This window comes from Haliaeetus albicilla, chromosome 4 (genome assembly GCF_947461875.1).
Source record: "Haliaeetus albicilla chromosome 4, bHalAlb1.1, whole genome shotgun sequence".
Lineage (NCBI taxonomy): Eukaryota > Metazoa > Chordata > Aves > Accipitriformes > Accipitridae > Haliaeetus > Haliaeetus albicilla.
In genome coordinates, this window is record NC_091486.1 from 41,173,560 (window position 1) to 41,198,838 (window position 25,279).

At 43.7% G+C, this 25,279-nt stretch overlaps 1 protein-coding gene across 5 annotated transcripts in view; it reads right to left on the bottom strand.

The window, feature by feature from the left end:
• FN1 (fibronectin 1) overlaps positions 1-20,702 on the bottom strand; it is a 55,795-nt gene extending 35,093 nt beyond the window's left edge. For all 5 annotated transcript variants that reach the window (XM_069782053.1, XM_069782056.1, XM_069782055.1 and 2 more), the window contains exons 1-15: positions 20,342-20,702; positions 19,812-19,940; positions 18,204-18,341; positions 16,252-16,383; positions 15,990-16,127; positions 13,307-13,465; positions 11,689-11,889; positions 11,020-11,199; positions 9,359-9,535; positions 8,263-8,415; positions 6,250-6,378; positions 4,488-4,631; positions 1,966-2,087; positions 560-737; positions 259-435 (exon numbers count right to left, since the gene is read on the bottom strand). In XM_069782053.1, coding sequence (XP_069638154.1) covers positions 259-435; positions 560-737; positions 1,966-2,087; positions 4,488-4,631; positions 6,250-6,378; positions 8,263-8,415; positions 9,359-9,535; positions 11,020-11,199; positions 11,689-11,889; positions 13,307-13,465; positions 15,990-16,127; positions 16,252-16,383; positions 18,204-18,341; positions 19,812-19,940; positions 20,342-20,687 — 2,503 coding nt within the window. In that variant the 5' untranslated portion in view covers positions 20,688-20,702. The remainder of the gene's footprint in view (positions 1-258; positions 436-559; positions 738-1,965; positions 2,088-4,487; positions 4,632-6,249; positions 6,379-8,262; positions 8,416-9,358; positions 9,536-11,019; positions 11,200-11,688; positions 11,890-13,306; positions 13,466-15,989; positions 16,128-16,251; positions 16,384-18,203; positions 18,342-19,811; positions 19,941-20,341) is intronic.
• Positions 20,703-25,279: the final 4,577 nt, after the last annotated feature.

The following is a 25,279-nucleotide window of genomic DNA, read 5'->3' on the forward strand; positions in this document are numbered from 1 at the left end:
GTATTATGAGGGGGTACTGCTATATACTTGCCTTGTGCTCATACTCTTCCTTGGACATGAACTTACAGGCATTGATGAAGAAAGGACAACAAACTAAGTGAGCTTTTAATCTGAGCTAGTCCTGCCACTTTCATATCCTAATTCAATCATATTGAAAGATAGCAAGACCCTAACTACACTAGCTATACTGATCATCACAGAAAACAGCAATGTACTGTTAACAATGCTTTGGTCTAGTAGACTCAAATATTGTCTCACCAAGATACTGTGGCTCATCACCCTCCTCGCTCAGCTCATACTCGACACGGAATCCAGAAACTGTGTCAGAAGCAGAAACCCAGGAGACAACAAAGCTGTTGGCTGTGATTTCAGTGACTGACTCTGAAGTAGCAACTACGGGAGGAAGAAGAGTTGTCTCTCCTGAAACAGTGTTGCCTACAAGAGAGAAGAAAGAGAGGTTTAATTAACCATTGCTACTTCTGTGTTAACTGGGATGCACAGAACAAAGACTTATGTGAAGGAGATTAGGTTTTTCCAGATGCCCCACTGTTCAACTTACTTGTTACTGCTGTGGTGCTGGTTGTGGTAAAATCAAAGCGGGTGACTTCTTTGTGGCCATACCGCTGAACACTGATGAGCTGTCCTTCATATATCACACCAGGCTTCAGGCCTGAGATAGTGTAGGAGTTCTGGTAGCCAGGGATGGTGGCTTCCTTCCACTGCCTTCCAGAGTTTTTCTGCAAGAACAAGGGCACTCAAACAGTGAGACACTCCCTAGCCTGCAAGCAGGGGTATCTACTGACCTAAGCTGCTATATGGTTACCAAGGTCTGTGATACTCAAACACAAACATGACTTGAATGGCTAATGCACAGATGAAATCAAGTTGAAGGAGATGAGAAAAGTATGCCAGGAAGCAGGGCTAATGACCTTTTGGGTAATTAAGTTTTACTGGGGTAAACTGGAAAACAATCTAGCTTTGAACTTTTTCCTTTAAAAGAAGCATTATCTGTAATATATAAACTAAACTCATTCCTTTATCAAAAATGCAGTAAGGCATGAAGGCATGGCTGGAAAATGCATATTTGAAGGCTGTTCACAATAATACTCTAAGCCATCATCTGAAAACAATATACAGAAAAGTTCTTCCCTTCTACCCTGTGTTTGAACTCTATGGGAAGCTCTAAAATAATGCTCCATCCTCTGAGGTTTGTACTCCAGTGCTTTAAAGTCCATTTCATTCAGGCCTTGATCCAAGATACACTGAAGTCAGTAAAAAGAGTTGAGTGCCTTTAATGGCTTTGGATCAGGGCCTTTATTGTTCTCTTAATAACAGGCAGCATCGAGGTACTAATGTTCTTAATCATTAAGTGGTCTTTTGTGAAGCTGTACTCAGGGGAAGTGTAACACAACTCATCTACATTGGTTAAACCTAATCATTCCTCAAATATGAATGAGCCAACAAGCAGTGGTTAACCAGCTTTGGTTTAGACTTCAGAGAAGATGGGAGATGACTGTTTATTTAATCCAATGCTAGCTGTTTATATCTTCATATCCTACTCATTTTTACCTCCTCATTAATAGGATAAAATCTATCCCAGTTGTCTCTGGATATGCACATGGTACTAAAGCAACGTTTCTTAGGATGAAGAAGCTTCCACAAGGATTTACATTACTTAAGGTGAGCAAGGATATAAATTTGTCTGCTTACTGTGCTAGTGCTTTGGTTAGTAAGATACTTCATGAAAACAGAGACTAGTAAAGTTAGGGCAGGAAAACATCAAGTGTTTGAGTAACATACAGGACTGGTTGTCTTTGATCCTCAGAGTAACTGTTGACCTCAAAAGGACAAGGACACTGAATCAGCAGCTAAAGTTTACTGAAATTGTGTCAGCCTCTTTCAGACACCAGAAAAAGCCAAATACAGTATTTTTGATGAATGAATGATGATCAACGTGGCACTCACCGGTCTCCAGCGCAAGATGTACTTGGTGATGTGAGATCGTTCAGGAGCATTCCACTGGATAGGGTGGGAGTTTGGCTGATTTGTACTCTCTGTGATGATCACCTGAACAGGCCCAGTCGACCCTGAAAAAAAGAATTGCCATTTTTAACACACTGGGGATGCTTTTCTTCTGCCATCGTTGTGGAGTCATCAAAAAGCAAGAAAGTTGTGTGGCTGGTATACTATTTCTATACATGGGAAACAAGTTAAATTGTCTTCCTATCCTTAATGCTTCATCACTACATAGAAAACTGGTGAATCAGAATATATTCTGGGGGGGATTTAACATGCACTTTTGGGGTTAATTTCCTGAGTTATCAATGAAATAGAAAACCGGAGTGGTCTAGTATAGAAAAAGTCTGCTAAGCAAAGTCATACTGTTCAAAGAGAGGGAGAGTCTCAGCAACTAACTACGTTCATCAATTAATATCTTCTGCAATGAGAGCAGGGAAACAGATGAGAAATGTCTGCCAAATCCAGGTCTAATTTTGTGGCATGATGAGGGCAAACTCCTGATCTGACATTGAAGACACCCTGCAAAGAGACACTAGGCTTTTACTATTTTACTAAATTTCTCAATCAGTTGATTTGAAACACTGAATTTTCATGACGCTGTGGAGCACTCCACAGGTAGTGAGGCATGTCTTCTGCACACACACCACACCGGAAGGGTTGGTGGAAATCTTGAGACAGATCAGGCCCATAAACTCATGAAAATACAAGTTCAGCAGTGCTCTAATGCTTAAGACTACCGATTGCATTCAGCTAGATCAGGCTCAGGTGTATTTTCTCCACAAAGCTCTCCAATAGAGAAGGAAAGGGTTTATGATCCCATGGTTCTCCTTTCAGTCCCTCCCAGCCCTGCTAGGGAGGTTTCCCTGAACGCTCAGCAGCACTGTCCTCATGTTAGTTCTCAGAAAATCCCAGCAAAGAGCACCCTGGAATCTGCAGGAAAGTGTCTCATTTTAGCCATTAAATACCTTCACCCTCCCCCAACTCCCAACACTTCTAATTATAATTTATTTGGACAACTGTGTAACATATATACCTGCTCCGTATTTAATGGGACTTCCAGGCAAACAAACATGTGCCCACAGGCAGAAAATTTCAAAGCTCACCTAACCCCAAACCTACATTCAGAAATATTAGATTTGGTTTATTTACGCATTTTCAGTCACTCTTGTGTGTAAAGAAGCCCAAAGCCCTGGTCTCCAGTCTGGAGGCATGCATATTTCACATAGCTCAGGGAAATGTTTGTTTAAGCAGTCTGACAGGAGTCAATGAAGCTCAGCAAGCCCCAGTAAGAAACTCAAGAAAAAAAGTCCGAAGAAAGCCCGCTTCCTATTCCTGCCCTCCTTAGTTTGCTGCCCCAAAGAAAGGCAAGTCCATAGTTCTGTCTGCCAAGTGTCCTTTTGCCTTGTCTCTAGCTCACTAGCTGTATGGCCACAAATAGAAATGCAGTCAGTTCAGTGACAACACTGCTGGGTATAGGTCAGGTTCAATAGGGTGTTGTCACAAAGACCTTCTATACAGTGTGCGTGAAGCAAGTCACAAAGAGGTACTCACCTTATTTACATGAGTATGTTGTTGCAATAGACTTCAAAGGGGCTAGTCCCCTTCTACAGCAGGGGCACCTATATTAAAACCCTCTTTCTGAATGAGCCTCACATTCCCTTTCTTACCTCGCAGGGCACTTAGGGTATAAATACATTGCAGCTACTGAGTGGACAGACTCTTCTTAATCTATCTTGATATAAAGGCAGAGAATCACCTCAGCATTGAAACTGCTACATCCAATCCTTATGCAGTTCCTCCACATTTATGCTCAGAGATGGGCTGGGGAACCAATGACATGAGCACAGTCTTCTCTTCCCAACAGGGAAGCCAAAACACAGCCTTAATATTTCATTTTATTCAGATTAAGACAGTGGCAGTTGCAACCTTAAACAGGAAAGTAGGGAGGTTCCCCTTATCATATTCTGTTCATGGAACTGAAACAGAACAAGCCAACAAACAGGCATTGCCTGTCCCTATAAAGATTTCCTGGAACAGACTGGGCAAACAAAAGTTCAAATATTTAATTTCTTCAGGGCACTGATCAGGAAAAATGTTTCGTTCTGTGCTGGATTTTGCTTCTGTAGTGAGTAGAAAAGGAAAGACTAGACATGTAAGAGTTTTAAGCAATAGAAACTGAAGGTTGCAGGTGTGATATCACTAAATACTAAGATGCAACGTAAACCCAAGTTGTTGTGTGGACTGATAGTCATTCTCTCAATGAACCCTGGCCTCAGGAATAGGGCCTGGCCCCCTCTTTATAATCGTGACACCTGTCTGTGCCTGCCAACGAAGGGGGGGAAATGGTTCTGTTTAAAAAGGAAACCAAAAGGAATAATGTACAGAAACCTGAACAGGTGAGGGATGGAAAAATTGCTTTCCTCGTGTCTTAGCAGCTAGATGAGTCAGTTATCTGTTGGGTTTCTTACCAGGATAGGTCTGCAGAGGCTGGCAATGCCATTCTCCAATACCACGACCATAGCAATAGCACTGGTATCTGACACCATGGACGTACTTCTCCCATGAATCTCCAATCTGGTAAAAGGTACGGGTTTCTGAATCCTGGCACTGATCTAAAGGCACAAAAGAGACAGTTAACCACTGCGTGTGACTGAAACTATAGTGAAAAATCTATGCTGAACACAGAAGAGTTAAGTCACAAGAGACTTTTACACAAAGAAATGTAACAACATTTATTTGCAAATATTGTTACATAAAGAGAAACTGGCAACAGAAATTGAATCTCATATCAAGGTTCTTGATGTATCACTGCATGTGTTAAGTTAGATACTAGGGGGCTAATTCAGCTGTGATGCATTTCTTAAGATACTGTTACATACAGGCTGTCCACCTGGCAAGCTTTCCAGGGAAGTCAATGGGGTGTTCCTTCAAGAAAGGATTTATTTTGAACTATCTATTGTGGAGCCCAATTCTACTCCAGTCAACTAAGTTCTCATCCAAAGCTAAACCATGCTGCTCTCAAGAAAATCAATGGTAAAAGTCCTACTGGCTTCAGCAGAATTCAGTTATAAGTCTGAAGTGACCCGTTAATTTCCAGCAGAGTCTTTCTAGATGTACTATTGTATAAACCAAAGGAGGACAGATCAAATCCTGAAATCAGCTTAGCTAGCATAAATACAACACAGTACCAGCGCTTCAGTACACTTTCTAGTCTGACCTATGCCTGTGTTTCTGGCTCAATGGAAATTTCCAGTGAGAACTAGCATTATGCTCGCTTGGCTAAACAGGAGCCTTCTTTAGACAGAGCCAACAAAATTAAATCGATTGCACCTTTACAGATAGCCAAAATCATTCCCCCTCCCCTTCTTCCAAAGTAGTAATTTTCAGGAGCTTTACAATCCAAGTTCCTCCAGTAAACCTGTACAGATATTACTGTAAATAAAGCAGAACTTAACCACTAGTAATTTCTAATAGATTTTCTTGGCAATAGTTTGAAGTTCTTTTGGATTTAGTAATTGCAAACTAAACAGCCAGGTCTTATCTTCCAATCAAGGTTCACTAGGGAAGGGGGGGAGGCAGAAGAGATGAAATCTCGTCATTCCTACAGAAAACCACGATGGTTTTAGCTAACCTCCAGAGTGCTATTAACACGTGTTCTCATCCTGAGCTTTCTCTCTTTGCCAGAACAAAGGGCAGCCAAAAAAAATCAATTTATTCCAAGGTAAGTTAATATATGCTGGCGCTCCTTTTTCAGTTCAATGAGGAGACCTGAAGATTTTAGGATAGAGAAAGGAAAGAAAACTGATCCTAGCATTAGTGCCTAGCTGCATATTGTTTTATCAGCATTCAGTCCGAGAGCCATGCCTGCTAGGCCGACAGCTTAAGCACCAGGATTCAGCCAAATCACCCCAGCCTGGGGATAACGGTGCCCTGTTACCACAACTTGCTACATTTTAAGAGGTATGCGGCCACAATCCATTACCAATGCATCATCATTGACTTCTTCTGTGGCATGTCTGATAACCCAAGTTTATGTCCTTAAAACTAAGAATGCCCTTTCACTTACCCTCTAGTAAATCCAGTGTTACTTCTACTTTTGCAGTTGTGCAATTCAGGGCAGAAAGTGGGCAAAGACTGGGCCCAAATTCACACATCATTTTCACCATACCATAACCAGTTTCTACACAGCCATACAGTGCATTTGGCAAGCAGGAACAGCTGGTGACTTACCAACAGGATCACATTTCCATCTCCCCCGGCCCTGGCCAAAGCATGTGCAGTTCAACATGTGCCCCTCATCATGACGCTTGTGGAAGGTCTGGTTCACATCATAGGTGATACCATCCACAATGCACTGGTCTGTTTGAGAAAGAGCAGAGACAGTTTGTCAGCAATAGCTCTAAAATTTAAGACAAAATCCTTCTGCTTGGCGTATTGTTCCCTCCTTTTGATCAGCTTACAGAGACTGACCATGACAAGCTCCATTCACGCAAAAGGGAGCCCTCCTGGTATCTGCAATCATCACAGATTAGTGCTCCATACACACCACTGCTCCCAAGTTCATTTATCAGCAGTGTGCAAATAAGCAACACTTGTAGAAAAAAGATGTGTAGGATGCAGTCCAAAGTACTATACGTTACTCAAATTACAAAACTGCCTGGTTGTTCCTTTTGACAGATTCCACGTGTGAAAGAAAATCTAAAACAGCACACCAAGTCTCTCACTACCTCCTCTGAGGAAGGTCTAGACTGAAATACCTCAGTGACTACTGTCTGAAATCATTAGAAAAGGGCTACTCCAAATTCATAAAGATACCACAAAGAGGTACAAACACCCTCATGATGTTATTCTGCTGGGTCTCTCTGCTACACTTTGTAGTAATCTGAAGACAGAAGCAGATCTATTACACTTCCAAGATGCTACTGGTGCTTACTAATCTACTGTTCCCTCAAAACACAGTAACCAGATCCCAATCCCATGCTTAAATACAATGGTATCAGTCTATTAGGTTCAATGGTGATGCATCAATCTGTGATATCTGACCCAGAATTCTTAACGCCAGTCTAATGACAGCAAGGAGAAGAAAGACAAAACAAACACAAAAACCACCCCAAAAGCATGTTGTTTTGTTAACTGGGACCCAAGTGACCCAAGTTCAGTTCTGGAGTCAATCACAGATCATCTGTCCTTGGGGAATTGACTCAGTTAATCCCAGGCTTTCATTCCCCATCATACTTTCCCACACCACGGGCACGGCATTAGGATAAACCAAACAGCGCTCAGACCCTCCTATGGGCACCAAGGACCTTCTCTGGATGCTATGTTTAAATAGCTCTACTTAGACAACCTTTGCCTTTTGAAAAAGCAAAGTATTTCTACCCCCCTCATTAAGAAAGGCAACTAACTCCAGAATGAAACTGCAGAGAACTAGCTGTGTATGTGGAAAAAGGAGTTTTACAGACCAGAACTTTTAGCAGTGCATTTCTCACTGTTCTGAAGGAAACTCCTGAAAAAAAACCCCTCCCAAAGCCCTTGAGTGAGCTTTCCCTATAAATTATATCCCATTTCAGCAGTGGTGTTAAAACTCCTTTCTTGGCTGCTTGACAACAACCCCCCTGCCTTTTCCAGACATGAAGCCAATGCTGTGAGCTAGCTGTAGGATGATCAAATGTCTGTGCTTTTAAGTCTTCTTTTTTTGGTATTGCTTAAGCACTTCTCCACTTGGACCACTCATATAAATAAGTAAATAAATAAGAGTAATCTCAGTGCTGTCCTGCCAACTTTTCATATAGATCAGCCAGCAAAGGGCTAATCCAGCACAGAGGAATTGAAAATTTCACTGCAGAACAATAAAACAGAACAGCTCTGCATTCAAACTGCAGACTACTCTGGAGTTTTGTCTGTTCTTGAGAAGCGGAGGTGCCTCTACCAAGCTCTCCACAGTCACAGTGGTACCGATTTCTAAAGGTAGACAAAAGGAGGTAGGGATACCTACTGATCAAGCTAATCAAGGTTCCCCTCTGCTTGCTAGCCTGCACAAGCTGAAATAGTACTTTTCTAGCACGTAAACAAGACAGGAACTTTGCATAGCTCCTCTGATTCCCCTTCTACTCCAAAGAAAAGCTTGATAATATATAGTTCTTGAGCCTAGGCTCTAACTCACAATGATGGAAAAGAAAAACAATTTCTCCCACCCCCCAAACACTTAGACTAAAGAGGTGATATCAACATGAGAATCAGTACCTCTGAGCTGTGAATAGGCAATACAAGTCCACTCTCCGCGGCCATTTCCTACACAAGTACATCTCATCATATGGCCCATGTCATGTTGTTTATCCCACTGGTCCCCAACACGGTACATGACACCATCGTTGGTTGTGCAGATTTCTTCATGGGCTGTTTGAGAAGAAAGCAAGAGGATATTTTATGTGGCTAGAATTAACAAGATCTTGAGGGCTTAGAGCATTTGTAATGCCCCTTCATACTGTGTAGTGGTTTCTGCATCTTAACAAGGAAGCTTTAGGCACCCACTCAATTTCAAACAGCATTTTTCCTGGGTGGTGACATTCTGTAAGTGCAGATCCCTTGTAGGGGCTCATTCATTTCAATTTTCTTTTGAAAGCTACTAGAAATAGCTTCTGTACAACGTCCAAGGGGTTCTGTGTGAAAGAAGCAGTTCTTGTTACATACATGCCTTTATATGAGCATAGCCATTTGAAGACCTGCATGTTCCACAAGCTGTTTAAGGACTCGGATGCTGCATTGCCATTAGTTATCAAATTTCATTTAAGAATTAGCAGTCACACTCCCTCACACATGTCCCCTCCTGACATCACAGAGACTAGCATGGATTGTAGGAATGGACTACAACATTGATTTTGACATAACCGCCATTTTCAGGGTAACACACTGATATTACAAGCACAGACTTAGTCCTAACCACAGATTGGACAAGATGAAGTGATAAGCCATGAGGGAGAAGCTTTGGTAGATGCAAGATAAAAACCTCACTTGCTACAAAGTACTATAGTTCAATGTTCTCTAATGGATCTACACCAGTTTGCACCAGCTGAGGAGTGTGCCTACCACTGGCTTGTAGCAAGGAAGTAATGAAAATTGCCTTCTCCTGGCATTGCCTAAGTCTCTGCTAGAGGTGATCAGTGGGTAGAAAAAAAAAAAAGACAAAACAAAACTTCAGAAATGCCTTAAAGGGTTTTACGCTGGAATGCAGCTCACTAGAAGTCATCAATAACTGACCCACGACAGACGGTTCTTTACTTCCCAGCTCAAAGAACCACTTATAGGTATTCCATAATCCCTTTATGGCTCTCAGCCTTACCAGCCATAGGGCAGAAACCAAATTTCTGGTCAGCATCATAGTTCTCGGTGGTTCCACACCACTTCATGTTGTCTCTCCGTCCCTCAGAAGTACAGTCAGTGTAGTTGCGGTTGTTGTACAGGAAGGGGAAGTGGCACAGAGCACCATTGGAATTGCCACCACGTGTCTGGACCAAAACTGTACAAAAGTGAAAAGAAAACAGATGCAAATGAAGCCTGCGTTCTCCCTTAGCATGCGTGGAAGAGCTTGGAAAACAAACCACAAGCACTATTTTTTCCCACATGTACCCTGTATATTATCCACGGGCCTCCTTCTTGGCTTTAATTAATTCAGATCTGGAAACATAAGCCTTACCCAAGGTCAATTCAGTTCAAACATTGCTTTGGAAGGAGCTGCAGAGTCAACCATGGGACTTCCTGGGGAATAGGGAAAACCAAAACTTACTGTGTTTGGGAATTAGCTTTGCAGACCCTTTGTGCCAAAGCCCAGGGAATCAAACTCACAGTTCTCAGCATACCTGTATTATCTCACTGAGGCTATTACCCTGTTGTGCCCTTTGGCTTAAAGTAAAGCCTTAGCCCTCAGGAAAGCGTTAGAATTCAGTTATGTACAATACAAGTCAAAACCTCTCTGCTGGTTGGAAGCTTCATGTTTTGCAAGCAGCAGTGGAAAGAGGGCTGTAATCTATCTGAACTACTCACCTCTTGAGCAACTCTGCTTTACAAATAACAGAGAACAAGGAGGCATTTGCTGAAGTTTTTCTATATTGATATTTCTCATTCCCCACAGTGTATTACAAGAAGTCTCACTAAAACAAGAATGTGTGTGTGGACAGGGACAGTGGGGTTTTTTTGTTTTGGGTTGGTTTTATTTTCGTTTTTTTAAAGAAGAATATTGTATGTGGTGCAGAGAAAGGCTTGACTTTTGTCAGAAAAACCAACTAAAGTAGAACAGAGTAAAAAAAAATAAATCTGTGCAGAGTAAGCACTATTTTCATGTGGGAATGTGAAAAATTCTCTCCAAGGTCACATCCCAGAGAAGCTGCCTGGATACTGTTCCATGATGTCTGAAGGGCTTTCCAGGAAGTGCAACCACACAGGTAGATCTGTGCTGTGAAGGGAACACTGACCATCCACAGACAAGAGGGAATGCTGACACATTAGTCATGCACCAGCTCTTGATCAGGGACTACAAATCACATTAAAATTACTGCTATATATGGCAACGTGGCTAGATAGTCAGGACGGAGGGAGTGACAGAGGACTGCACAAACTGTACTCCATGGATATCTTCTTCTTCGCAGCCTAATATGGACATTACCATAGCAATTCATCCAAGCAAAGGCAAAGTCCAAGTATCCTTTGAGCCAAAGCTCTATCCTGATAAGGTACTCCTGTTCTAAGGTCAGCTCGGAGGATAGAGAACAGGACTCAGACTACACCTGTATCATCCTAAGCATCCTCCAAAGTTGCCAAGGGGACAAAAGTACCCTGATACTAGGCAGCCCTCCCATTCACAGGGCTGCGTTGCTGCTGAGAAACGGCTAGAGTCCCTCCAGACCACCGGAATTGTTCAGGCAGCCTGTCCCTATGTTCTCTGCTCCTCCCTCCATCTGTGTACGAGGGTCACGTGTATGCGAAGATCCTCCAAGAAGAACTTACCATTCTGCTCAGTACAGAAGGAGTATCTCCTGTCCTGCTCAAAGTTGGAAGTGGTGCTGCACCAGAGGTGCCCATCTGTGCGGCCTTCCGTGGTGCAGGAATAGAAAGTCCGTCCATCGTAGGTGAAAGGAAGAACACAGGCTTCTCCATCAGAATTGCCACCATACGTTTGGGTCACGGCTTTAAAACAAGCAAATCACAGTATTAGACTCTGGCTTAAAGCAATCCCCAAATCTTATGGCTCTAAAACAGCAATAGCCCCTCTGGGCCAAGTCACTGGCTGCTGCAAACCCACACTGACTGCCGTGGACCTGGGCCAATACACACCAACAGATGACTTAGCTCTGCAGCTGTGTCATTCTTTTACATTCTTTTGCAAACATATATTATTGCAGCTTGATTTGAATAAAGTTATTAATGCTGCTCCCCAAGGGCTCTGTTTTCCCTCAACAGGTTATATATAACTCACTGGGAAATGTTTCTGCCCTACAGAACCAGGCTTCAAATAACCAAAACAACTGTTTCTTCACCCCTTGCACTTTTCTGCAGCACGTCTTCTTCAGAAGACATTTCTGATACACACACAAAAGGATTCTACTTTGAAATTAAACCACACGGCAGTCCCAAAGATCTCACTGAACTGAACAGGCACTAAACACAAACCCATACCTATTTCCTGGCAGCTGACTCCATTGCCCAGGCAGGTACAAAGCATTTGCTGGCTGCCCTGTGTCTTGAGCCACTGCATACCCACAGAGTACACCACTCCATTATCAGTTATGCACTGGCCATATGGCTGAGGCTGGGGCTGTTGAGGTTGGGGCTGGTACAACGCAGTCTGCACATTCGTGAAGCTAGGAGAGCCAGATCCTGCAGCAGAACATGGGAGAGAAGCGAGACGTTACATGCAAAGCTAAAGAACAGAATGCTTCAATTAAATGCTGAGATAATAAAACATTAGGCACTCCATCAGACTGAAGGCACAACTCTCTCAGCTTCCCTAGACACATTTGAATTATTCCACTTAGCAAACTTCAAAATTAAAAGAACAACTCCCAGTTCTGCTGATGATAGCCTCTGGTTTCCACCACTGTAGAGTGACTTTAGAAAAGATTAAGAGAGTCAACTGCTTTTCACAGGAATTTTTTAGAAACAATTTTTTTGGAAAAATTTTTTTAGTTGAAGGAAATCTAGAATAGAAAAATCAAGATCAGTGACAAGACAATAAAAAATTACCAAGGAAGCAGGGAGATAAGGCAAAAGGATTAATTTCGAATTTTTCATTGAAAAAGAAAAATAAAACACAAATGTATTCATTTACTCTGGAATTTTTAAACTTTGAATCAAAGTTTTTGGCCCATTATCATTTGGAATAATACTGAGAGACAAAGAGGCTTGTTGTCTACATTATGGAAATTTTTGCTAATGATTCCCACAGGAACCTCCACAAATTCAGCTCTGCTGAAATAGGGGAAATAATAATGGAAACAAAATACTGGCACCCTTAAAGCTTTGTGCATTTTGAAGTTTCGACCTGAGAGTTTGACGTTAACCTGCTGGTACTGAATAGTTAAAGGTCATTTACCATGAAAAATTCAATGTAGGTACTGCAGGAAATCAGAGAAGTTTTACATTGCACCCACCAACAGGAAACCCAGATCCTTAAAACAGCAAAAAAGAATTTAGAGGCTTAAGACTTTAACAAATGTTGGGCAAAAAATATATGCTACCTATAAACCAGGTAGTATTTCATACCAAAATTACAAGCTATCTACTGTACATGTATTAAATAGCATTGTATGCATTCCTTGACATTTCTGGTTTTTAAAGCTTAACCATTAGTAGGTGTATTTATCTTGTCAAAGAAACCAGATGGTCTCAGTGGAGTTTAAATTAAGGACATTTCAAGAAAGTTACCCTGAGGCAAATACATACAAGTTCAATTATTAACTTGAAGTGCCATGCTTCCAAGACAAAGCTAGTAGATAGTGCCTGTGGATGCATGGTCCTAGATGTGATTTACTGCACTGTGATTGTGGAGGCAATCACATCTGTATGTGCAAGCCCCATTTGTACATGGAAACAAGGTATAAATTAATCTTATTCTACACATGCGTAAACAAGGAGCATCTCAGGAACTCTGACCCTCTTTGCTGCTGCTCTTTCCCTGACAAGACTCTTAAATACCTAAATTAGGATGGCACAATTCAACACCAAGTCCTAGCCATTCAAAATGTGCCATTCCTTGTCCCTTCCCCTACTTTACACAGTATGATGCCCCACTTACCAGTGCTAGTTGTATGTAGGGATGTGTGTCTTTCGCATTTCCATTCACCTCTGCCATTACCAGTACAGATGCACTGAAGCAAGTTTCCACGGTTATCCTTCTTGCTCCAGGTGTCTCCAATTCTGTAGGAAGTCTTGGTGTCATGGTCATTGCACCTATCTGTACAAGGAACATGACTGTTAGCTATTGCTGCGTTAGATGGCTTCACCATGCAATTTATAGTACTGAACCACTAACACTATCAAATGAGCTGATAGTTTAAAGCCTTTATTGAAAGCCCACATCATTTTCTGTGGCCCACTATTGCAAGTCCCATATGCACTAAAGCCTGCATTAAACTGCATAGGCTGAGAGCATCTGAAAATCCTGATGCTTTAGTTTAAGGGAAAATACCCATTTATTTCCAAACTGCAATTTCACTTTGTAGCCATTGTGAAAATTAGCATCATAACATTACCAGTGTAAACATAGTAAGCTATCTTCAAAATCAACGTGAAAAAGCACATTCTGGATTGAAAACATTCCTGCTAGTTACTTTTAAAGCTATTTTAAGCCCATTCTGTCTGACATACACCTTTAAAGCTTAAACTTGTTTTAATGTCTTTTTTTTTTTTTAAAGCAGAAGCGTTTGTACCTGGGTCATTTCATATTATACACAGTGCACAGCTCAAGTTCAGGGCTCTATTTCAGCTAGAAGAAACCAAAACCTGTTTAAGGGCAATATGTTAAATTCCATTTCTTCCAAAAGAAGTGTGCTTGAAGCTCCAGTAAAGTTAATATAAGCTGCTCATGTCATACCAGCAATATTAGACTTTCTAAATCTCCCTGTTGTCTTTAATAACCCACAGCCCCTGATGAATTGAGTAAATGGGTTCAAAGGACAGCATAACAAACTACTTTTGTCTGGATGCCAGATCCACATGGATTAACTAGTTGTTCTTCCATTACAACATTTTACCTTCTCATTCAAGGGCAACCTGATACAGTGGCTCAAATATAATCATGGATCAATGAACACAGATTTATGAAGAACTGTGGAAGGACATATGCATCATGCCAGATTGCCACTGAAGGATCACACACGATAGAATATGAATGTGGAATACACATTACTAATTTGCAGTAGTTAAAATGACCAAAAATTGAGTATTTGCCAGAAGGGTGGTAAATTGGTGTAGTATTCACAATATAAATTTGCAAATGCGAAAAAACCCCACCCTGTCTTACGGACACTCAGATTCTCAAGTTAGACAACTGAAAGCTGAAATGTCCCCCAAGAAATCAGCTGTGATTCTGGAAAACACTGGCCTTAAGATATGTAACAGCAACACATACTGAAGCTTAATGCCACTTTGTGGGCTACAGCTATTGTTTTACATACATAAATTTGAATTTCTCCATTTGACTACATTTGAAAAAAACAAAATGAAAAATGAACAGGTCATTTTATTGCAATTTCCCCTAGGATACAACAACGCCGACCTCAGTTAATGGGAGGAAAGATACTGCAAGTAATTTTTATTAGTAATAACAACTCCTCCAAAATTCACAAACACCACATTCTGTTTTATTCATTCCTATTTGAACAATTAATAATTTTTCCCCATGTGTTTTTAACAGACTTAATATTGTCAAGGCTGGTTTGATTTTTACAGCTTATTTCTTGACCAAGTCTCTCCAGATCTTCAGTTTTAATCACAACCCTCCTTAGTGTTTTAGTTCTTTACAGCTCTGCTGTTTATACCAGCAGAAAGCCATTATCTGTGTGCCCTAAGACAACTGAATATGAGGCAATTTAAAGGCTACAGAAGAGCTTCTCAAACCTTGCGTAACAAAGGTATAAGGTACAAAGTTAACTTTTCTTGAGGCAACTGGTGTAAACCATGATAGCTCCACAACAGAGCTTGCTCCTAACAAAACTGGAACAGAAGGCACATAAACAAGCAAGATTTGGGATTTGAAAAGCCCTGTTTGCTTTGCAAACACAAATAAAATAGAATATTTACAGTAATGTCCTTCAATGATGTAAAATCAAAAAAAGTCACCTGCACTGGTGAAGCATGTTTACACTGAAGACAAAATGGTAGGAAAAACTAACAAGCTAGATGGGATAGCAGACAAAACAAACCCTGTTTCAGCTAACATATACATTGAACAGTAATAAAGAGAAAAAATAAGAAAACATTTTCATCTGGCAGATCCTGCTGTTGGAGCAGGTAACTCTTTCTCTTTAAAAGCACCTAATTCTCCCTCAGGAGGCTACTTCAAAAAACAGAAACAGAGATATTAAGCCAAACTCTCTGCCATTTTGCAGACCAAGCAATTCCCCCGACTTCCTGGGGGATGCGCGGCTGTGACTCAGCTGGCCTGTGGTTTTCTTAAACCTTTCTCTCTAAAGCAGCTTAAAACCCTAAATAATCCAGCCGTTCTGTCACTAGCACATATCATGAGCTCTCCCGCATGTCCCCAGATGACAAATGGCAACCAGTATGTGCAAACGTTCCCCTCTCACCTCAGAGGGATCCGTTTCCCACCTCTTTTCAGGCAATGGCCATCCCTCTAAAACTACTGTCACTTGCAACAGTGCAGAAAAAGGAATACCTTTTCTTTTTGATGGACAGATTTGAAAAATAAGCAAGATAAATAAAACAGAGCAGCCAGCAGGTGCCAGGCCACCACTTACTTCTGGAGGTGCAGGTGATGCGGCCGCTGCCCTCCCCCAGGCAGGTGCAGTCCACCATCATCCAGCCCTGGTAGGGCTTCTCCCAGGTCTCACCGACCACATAGGACGTCCCGGCTGTGTTGTCATAGCATCGCTCAGCTGCGAGAGGGAAGGGGATAAGAGTCCACCCAGGGCTATCCCACATTGGGACGCCTCCAGGAAGACAAGGAAGAAAAGGCCATACACCCTGACCGAGCTGGGGGAGAAGGGAGCCATCACTTACCCACAGGCTTGCAGGTCCACTCGCCCTTCCCATTGCCCAGGCACACACACTCCAGCATGTAGCCACCAGTCTCATGGGGCCGGCGCCAGGTATCACCAATCTTGTAGGACTGGCCACCCTCATGGCAGCGATCTGCCGTGGGAGAGATGGGAGCTGAGGTGAGTGACACCACCAGGGACAGCATCACAGGGACAAGGTAAGGGGCACCTGGCCAGGGGCGAAGGCCGTCAGCTGGGGCAGAGGTGGGAGGCAGTGAGGAGAAGGAGGGGGGCAGGCAATGGCCACCACCTCCTCCAGCCTGCCAAATGGCACCTACCATTTTCCACTGGTACCCGCCATTTTCTGACCCTCCCAGGCCCTGTCTTCTCTCCTCAGCTAACCCCCTCCAGGTTTCAAACCATGGCTGAGACCTGGCTGGTGAAAGGGGAATTCCCAGGGCCTGAGGAGGTGCTGTTTCTCCCTCAGGCCCCGTTCACAGCCTGAGGGCTGGCAACGGAGGGTTTGCCTCCATCTTGTTCTGAAGTGGTACTGCTTGGGACTCTCCGTGGCCATCCCCATATAGCATGAGGGACATGGTGGCCAGGCCAGCATGTGGAGAATAAAGAGGTGCTTGGTGTGACACCCCAGTGGGACATCAGTCCTCTTGGGTTTGGAAACCCTGCCCTGGAAAGGCAGATTCCCAACCTGCTGGTGCCCCACAGGCCTGAGGCAGTCCAGACCCACCACTTGGCCCAGGCTCAGGGAGTGAAAGAAGGTGAAGGGCATTTTGCAAACATAGGGTCTTCTTCCAAGGAAATGAGAAAAACACATACCTGGTCATTTATTAGGAGCCACTAAAATGTTTCATTAGCTCATTTATGAAAGCAAGGAATCTAAGAGTTACGAAGATTAATTCAAAGCCAGTTGCAGTCAATGCAACTCTCCAGTGACCTCTAAACCAGGTTGATGATGACAAAATGAGACCGCTCTTATGTTTGCAATTTCCTTACCGACTCTTTCTTTTCTTACAAGTCTTAACATCCCTGCCCAATAAAATGCTGTTAAATTCAGAAGGGCTTCAGCTCTACCTATTAGATTCAATGCATTTTTTTTTCCATGCTATAATGATGGCTGGCTTCTGAGCCCTCTGTGGAAATGCTACTAGGATCAGCATGTGTGTCTTAAACAAGAAACTGCATACTTTCAAGAATAAGGCTCTTCTCAAAAGGTGTCTCAGGGACTTTGAAATCTCAGTCTAAAAGTCCTGACACACAGCAATCTTCATCTCTGCTCACAGAAAGTCTAATTATGAACTGAAGGGAAAATGTGAACAATTCAGTGACTTAATAAGGAAAGGATTTCCAGAGACATGAAAAGGAGAGCTGGGGAGAAAGGACCAAGGGAAGAGAGAGGAACAAGAGGAAAGTATGGGTCAGGTTGGTGAAAAAGGAGTTGCATAAACATGTTGACCTGGTGTCTGGGTATCAAATACCAGCTCCCTCAGGGACAAGTGTTGGCATGACATTTTTGGAGGATAGGGGGACTGGCTCTCACACAGTATTTATTATTATTTATTCAGAGTAGTACCATTAATGCTGGTGGTGTTATTCTGACTCCCCAGCTGCAGAGCAGACCCTCACTATTTTTTTTCCCAGTCAAAATACTACTGTTGTAAATGCGCCTGTGAAGATGTAATACACTCTTGTACGTAGTAAATGTACTAACCTGTATGGCTGGACACTAACAGTAATTTTTGTCCTATGTTTTTACACATAGCACTTTACCTCTTAAATAAAAGGGGAATCTAGTTGTGCAAGTGTATGTACATTGGGCAAGGACGAAAGATTTTAATGGGCTTTGTTCGGATTAAACACCCCAACTCTAGCTAATGGGCATTGGGAGTACTGTGTAAATTGCTCTGGAAAATGACACTAAGGAACAATAGCTCTAGTAATAGGTTCTTAGTTACATACTGGCAATGGTGCAGCTGATTCTCCCACGTCCAGCTCCAATGCAAGTACAGTCCCAGATCATGGAGTCTTTGGGGCGCTCGTAAGTCTCCCCTACTCGGTAAGTGGATCCAGTGTATTTGTCAAAGCAAGTCTCTTCAGCTATGAGGGGAGAAAAGTCAACTTCATGTAACAATACCAGTAACATGTACAGTCAACAGAAACACACATTCCTTGCCTCCTCACACAGATGCTCTTTTTCTTCTGGGGAAAAAATGCATCTCAGTCTCCTCTTTCTTCCTGGGATGGAACAGCAGAGAGGAATTTGGGTGAAATTAACCTCCTCAGGGTCCTCATGATGCTGAATAACCTCGACTTCCCTCCCCCAGTGAGCCAAAAGTTGAGCATGGCACACAGGCAGGCATGCCCTGAAAGGATCAATCCCAGCTGTTTGAAGTGCAACAGTACAGAAGACAGGAGGGAGCAAACATCCCCTAGAAGCTGTGTGCTTTGTCATGCTAATTCTCCTCATTCTGACTTGGCAAAAAATTGAGTATATTAATCCCAAATTCTGCAGCAGTCCCACCGAAGTCAACAGCACTACTTGCTAATTGTTCACACTCACGCATGAGTAAGTCATTACAGAATGGTTATGTCAGTGCTGCCACCAGACTCGAGATCTGCAACAGAAGAACCTTCTTCACTATTGGACAAAGTTAACTGTGCCATAAAGGAAACTTGCTATTGGACTTCAAAACTGTCAAACTTGGGAATCCCTGCAGGGGAAGGAAAGGTAGATTAAACCCCCTTTTATGGGGGAATAAGGGGACTGAGTATTCCCTAAAAATACCCTAGCCATGAGGCAGGCAGCACACGAGCCTTGCAAAACAGATTGCTGGGATGCTCCCATCTGTATTACATGAACGCTGTCAGCCAGGAACCAGTTTTTCCTCTCTTATCTCCAGAGCAACATAAAGGAGCTATGGCAAACGAGTGGCTTCAGACCAACAAATACAGACAGATCACATCTGATAATCTAAACTACATTGCATCCTAGAGAGACATATCTTCCAGCAGACACTGCATTTAAAGTTCTTTCTGTTACCTAAACTTTTTGTGCAGAAGACTAAACAATCTCATTTTACACTCAATTATAGAAAGCTCACAGCATGACCGGGGGGCTGTGGAAAATTGCAAGTTGAAATATTTTTAAACAAGCTGACGACACTGCACAGCTATGAAAAGTTGGGGTGAAGCAATCAAACAGCACAGAGCCAGAGCTGCAAAGTGACTCCAGATTTGAACTTCCCCATGCGAGTCCAGGAGTCAGTTCAGTTCATTATAAAGAAGAGGTTGGCTCCAAAATTAATGTTTAGATCCAATCCTCCAGAGAGATGAGTGATGTTTGGCTCAGGGTTCTGGTGGCAGGCCCATCGCTAATGAAAAGCATTTCTTAAAATCCCAAGCCAGATCTTCAGTGTAATTGAGCGTAGATCCGTTACTGACCCTAAGTATCAAACTTCAGCTGAAAACCCGGTCTGCCAGGTATAACTCGGCACAAGGCTTAGCTTACTCGGCCATCAAAAGCCATGCTGGGGTCTTGAAGCAGACAAAAGAAGGCCACCAACTTACGTTCAGGCTTGCTTTCGCAGTTAAACCCTCTGCTTCCACCGTAGCAGGTACAGACCAGCGTGTTTCCCAGGTAAATGCGCTCCCACTGCTGGTTTATCTGATAGTATCTTCCATTGTCATAACAGGTCTCTGGAGGGGAGAGGAGGAGGAGGGGAAAGATGCAGAGGGGGAAGAGAAAGAAAAGTTCGGAGTTACCGACGGCAGAGGCAGGCAGGGAAGGGGGACGGCACAGGCAAACCGCGCCGGCAGCGGGCACCGGCTGCTCCGCCGCAGCCTCGCACGTGTGCGGGTCCCGCCGCGCCCGAGGGGCAGCGCAGAGCCGAGCCGCCGAGCCCCACGGACAGAAAAAACCGCCCGGGAGGCACCCAGCGGGGCCGGGGCTCCAGCTGCCGCCGCGTTCCACGGGCTCGGGGCGACGCTCGCGTCCCGTGCGCGCTGCGCGGGGGCCGGGCCGAGCCGAGCCGAGCCCTCCACCGTACCCTGCCCTGCTCCGCTCCGCCCGCGGGACCCCATTCCGGCGCGGTACTCACGCTTGCCCTGCGCCGGCGTGCCCTGCGGTACCGAGGTGGTCTGCGCCTGCCGCCGGCTCTTGCCACCGCCTCCGCGGCGCTGTCCGTCGCCACCTCCCGCCGCTGCAGCCCCCAGGCAGAGAGCGAGCAGCGCCAGCCGCCACACGGTGCGGCCCGGCATCCTGGCACGGCACGGCACGGCACGGCACGGCACGGCACGGCACGGCACGGCACGGCACGGCACGGCACGGCACGGCCAGCGGCACCGCTCACAGGCAGCCCGACGGACGGGACAGTGGCGCCGCCCGGGCGCTATATAGGGCGGGCGGCGCGGGGAGGGGGCGGCCGCCGCCGCCCCGGCGCCCATTGGCCTCGGCGCCGCCGGGGGGGCGGGCGGGGGCCGCCGCCGCCCCAGCGAAGGCAGCCGGCGTGGCCCGGCCCGGCTGCCACAAAGGGCCGGGCCGAGCCGAGCCGAGACGAGGCGGGGGCTGCGAGCGGTGGGCAGCGCGGGGAGCCCGGTTGGGGTGGGAGGCCCGTCCCCGCAAGGAGAGCGGGCTGTAAGGAGGTCGTGCCATTTTGTGGAACGTTTGGCTTAACAAAATGGCTTTTTGGGGGAGAGGCAAACTTTTCTTTTTCCTTTGAGCAACGCTGCCTGTAAGCTGATAGGGCTCCATTCAGCAGAAATAATGCTCTGCACAGGGGAGAAGGTGAGACATAACATAGGTGTACAGGTTTGAAATAGGAAACCCTAAGTGATGTTTCATCTACTGCTGGTGACTCAAGGTTAAAATCTTTCACACCTCACTTGGAAAAAACCGTGTGGTTACATTCTGCTTAAAATAAATCTAATAGCCTCCTTCTTTGACTTGATTTCTTGCTATGCAAAATCAATTTTGAGAACAAAAGAAAAGTGAAAAAAGAAATGCTAGGCCTTGGACCCCTTTTAAGTATATGGGATTGCCAGCGTGATGATCTACTGTAACCTTGCTGTATACAAATTTTGTCCTTTCCTCTGTCTTCTTCCCATAACCATCTCTGCCGCTTTCGGGGGGATCTCTTTTCGCTAGGTTGAAGGAATACTGCAAAGCAGAGAGCATGCACAGTAATTATGGCTCTCAAGCAGGAAGCCATTAGTGAGCGAAGCACAGTGTGCCCCATGCTGGTACTATGCCTGGACCAGCATTGCAGATCATATAGGAAGGTCGTGTTGCTAACCTTTTTCATGCCTCTCACACATTCTCTGTCTTGGCAAAGGGATTTTTAATGTAAAAGTCTACTGTGGTTCCTGATCTATTAAAACAACTCTTCAGACAAATGTGAGTGTGAAGTAGTCTACAGTGTTTCCATACACCTTAAGCTGAACATCCACAGGTCTCCATAAGAGTTCTTCAGCAAGTTGAGCACCAAGCTGTAGTTCCACTTACTGCAAACCAATTGTATTATCTTTACTGAAATGCAAGCAGTAATATCTCACTTGGGATGAGGACTCAGTAGACAGTGTATAGATGCAGCACATGCTTTGTTCCAGGAAAGCACGTAGTTGTGATGTCAGGTATCTGTTTTCAAAGAAATTTCTATTCCTCTGTATGAGGAATGCCCACAGATATATTAACACAAGCATCCTTGCTGAAAACTTACTGGAAATTGAAACCTGACCTGGCAATTGAGGTGAGCTGTGGTGAGCTAATTCCCATGTTTCCTAATTTTTATTTTTAGATCTACTGCGCTGCATTTTTTTGAGTTACCAGACACACATTATCCCTCAAAATAATCACAGAACTAAGGTGGCCATAGAGAGGGAGAGCATTAGCTTTTGAAGTGGGACACATCATCATAAACTAGCAAATACCCAGTTTCTTAAAATGAGAACCTCCTTTCAGAAAGTGTTCCTGCTTTTCTGAGACCTAAGATATGAAATGCCATCCTCAAATTCCAGCTTACAACATAACTGGAATTCTCTGATAAAAGCAAGGTGAAAAGCACGCTGTCAGAAAATGATACTGTATGGCTGTTTGTAACGGGGATGTACTTTACCTAGCTGGCTCCAAAGGAAACATTACTGAGTGGAAATCAGTGGAAAAGAAGTTTTCCTTCTAGGAAGCACGTATGTGCAACGAGGAGGCAATTTTAGGTTGTTTTTCCAGTTACTATGTATAGGTCTTGGTCAAATTTTCAGTTTCTTCTGGACAGTATGCAGTGTAGCGCTGCTTCTGCACAGTGCTTGCTTCTGCATACCCTTCCAGTGAGTGTGTGAATAGGTCCTACTGCTGCTGGAAGCTGCTAATTAAGCTAAATTGACATGGAAAAAGAAAGGGTAATGAGGAGTCAAGTACAGGAGGATTATGATAGATAAAAATTGCTAGGGGAAACCTGCTTAAAATGTAAGAGCTAACTAAGTACAGGTAATCCATAAAGAACAGGCTATGGTGGAATAAGCAAACATGAAGAAGCAACCAGCAGTCCTCACTGTGGAGCAAGACCCTGTGAGTGCTAGATGCTGTGCAAACATAGCTGAAGAGTACTCCTGGGAGTCTATAACCTCTGTAGGTCTAGGTACATAGTACCTACCAGCTCTCTGCAGGCATTAGAGGAGGAGAGTCCGGGCTCCCAAGAAACAAGACTTTTAGATGCATTTTCAGGCCGCTGCTTTTAGTGACCCCCATTTCCAGCATGCTGCTTTTAACGACTATTTTAAAATGACATTTAAGAGTTTCATATACTGGATATACTCCCCATGAAGGCTAAATGATTGACATTGACCTCATTTATGTCTGCTTTAAGTCCAGTTCATGTAATTTTGCATTGCACTTAGGTCTTCAAGGACAGTATAAGTATTTACACAAAACTGAAAATGGAATTCAGTCTGAAAATTGAATGAGAAATACAGTGTTAGCAAGTGTGTGACTGTGTCTAATGCTTTCCACAGCATTAGTTACACAAATACAGACACAAATGTAAGATTCTTGTTTAAGAAAACATTACTGGAAGCACACAAAAACAAAACAATCCTTTTCAGTGATGCTGAAATTAGTTTCTTGCATAGTCATTATTTATTAGCAGCCAGAAATAATCTTATGAGTTGTATTTCAACACAATTTGGAATAGCCTGGTTTCACTTCTAAAGGAATCTCTGACAGTAATTATGACACAAACATGTAGTAATTATTATATTGCATGCGGTTAGACTTTCTGAGATGTGTCTTATTTTGGGAAATGGATGTAACTCCTTTGTCTGTCCTGCTGTCAGTTCGTCCCTCAAGCTAACAGGAAATGAAAGGAAGATTCACCTGAAGTCTTCCTTAGAATGAGATCAGCTTGAATTTATAACCACCCTTCCATGGTTTTTGCATCCGAATAAGGATTAAGAATGTCCTAAACCTCTGCTTAAGCCATGGGTATTCTGATTCATGTTCTTGGTCTTTTCAAAATTTTTTTCTACTGAAATCCTAAGTTTTCGATTCTTGGTTAGAAAAGGCACATGCCCTTATATGGTTCTCCTGACTTTTGTTGCTCCATTGTATTGCTCTGCAGAAAAACCTCTCCACTGGGTTGACTTGATTTCCTTTACTGCACACAGTTGTGGGGGGCTACACATACGACTGGGAGCACAGTCTGTCCCTGTAACCATTCTCCTGCAAATTCCAAGAGCAAAGAGGGAAGATGAATCAGTACAGAAAGGACCAAGCCAGGTCACTTGTTATTCTTTTAGCAACCTTAGAAGAAAGGCCACATGGGCTTAATCATCACCTTCTAAAATTATCACTCATAGGAACAAGAACCATAAAGACAAGAGGTCAGGATTCCTCTCCTTGACATAGGGAGACCATTAAATGCTTCCTGCAGTTCCCAAATATTTTGCAAGAACTCCTGTTGCGAGCTGAAAATTTCTGAATCATCACAATTTCAAGTCTGTGGTTTTTGTTAAGTCACAGCAAAATTCATTTCAAGACTGCTGAGGATCTACTGCACAGTGCTTCATTCACTCCTGAGTGTCTCGTCCAGGAATCTGGAACATTGCTCTTTAAATGAAATTCATTCCTTCTGCTGGTTAACTGCAACTTCAGTGGTACGTAACTTTATGCTGGCTCTCAGTGTAGGAATTAATTTCATCGTGTGTAAATGGTCCATAGCAAGGCATTAATTAGATCTTTGGCACTCTCAATGGAAATTCCTCTCTCTTCTCCCTCCTCCCCAGTCTTTCCTAACAAAATGTTCAGTGTCATCAACACAGAAAAACGCATTTCCTTTCTCTAGCTGTCCATGGATTATGTTACTCGGTTGGGTCTACCAAACAGTTGTAGTTTGCCAGTGATGAGAAGTTCATAGCCACAGCTCTGGTTTTGCAATTGGGTCTGCAGTACTGTCAGCCCCAGGTGTTTGACACTTGTGGGTCACACCCTGCAAGATCAGGGTAATAGCTTTGCAGGGCAGGGGGGGAGAGATTGTCATTCTTTTCCAGGTAGAGGAGTTCTTTTGTGGGTTTCAGGTTGTTTGTTTGTTTGTTTGTTTTCCTCATTCTTTAAGGACGTGTTTACATCACATACAAAGTGATTTAAGAATGGAAACTGAGATTCTGCCATGCTTCCTAATGCCAGAACTTCAAGAGAGATGAGAACTCTCATGAGACCCATGACAATATGAATTGCCAGGCAAGTAGCATGGGACAGACCCTCCTTCACAGGAGAAGCTTTTGAAAGGGCAATAACAGCTTGAAAGAGCTGAAAATGTGTTCTTCATCACATTTTGAGATGTTTGGCAGAGATTTTCACAGATGCCCAAATCCTATTCATGTTGCCCTAAATCCTCTGGAAATCCCAGCCTGACACCCTGCCTGGGAAGTTCTGTTGCACTTCTGGGAGCTTCTCAGGGCAGCTTTGGAAGTCTGAATCAGTGTTTTAGGATGTGTCATGAGCACCATTGAGGTGCTGTGGGACCTCGCTTGGGACACTGAGCACAGTG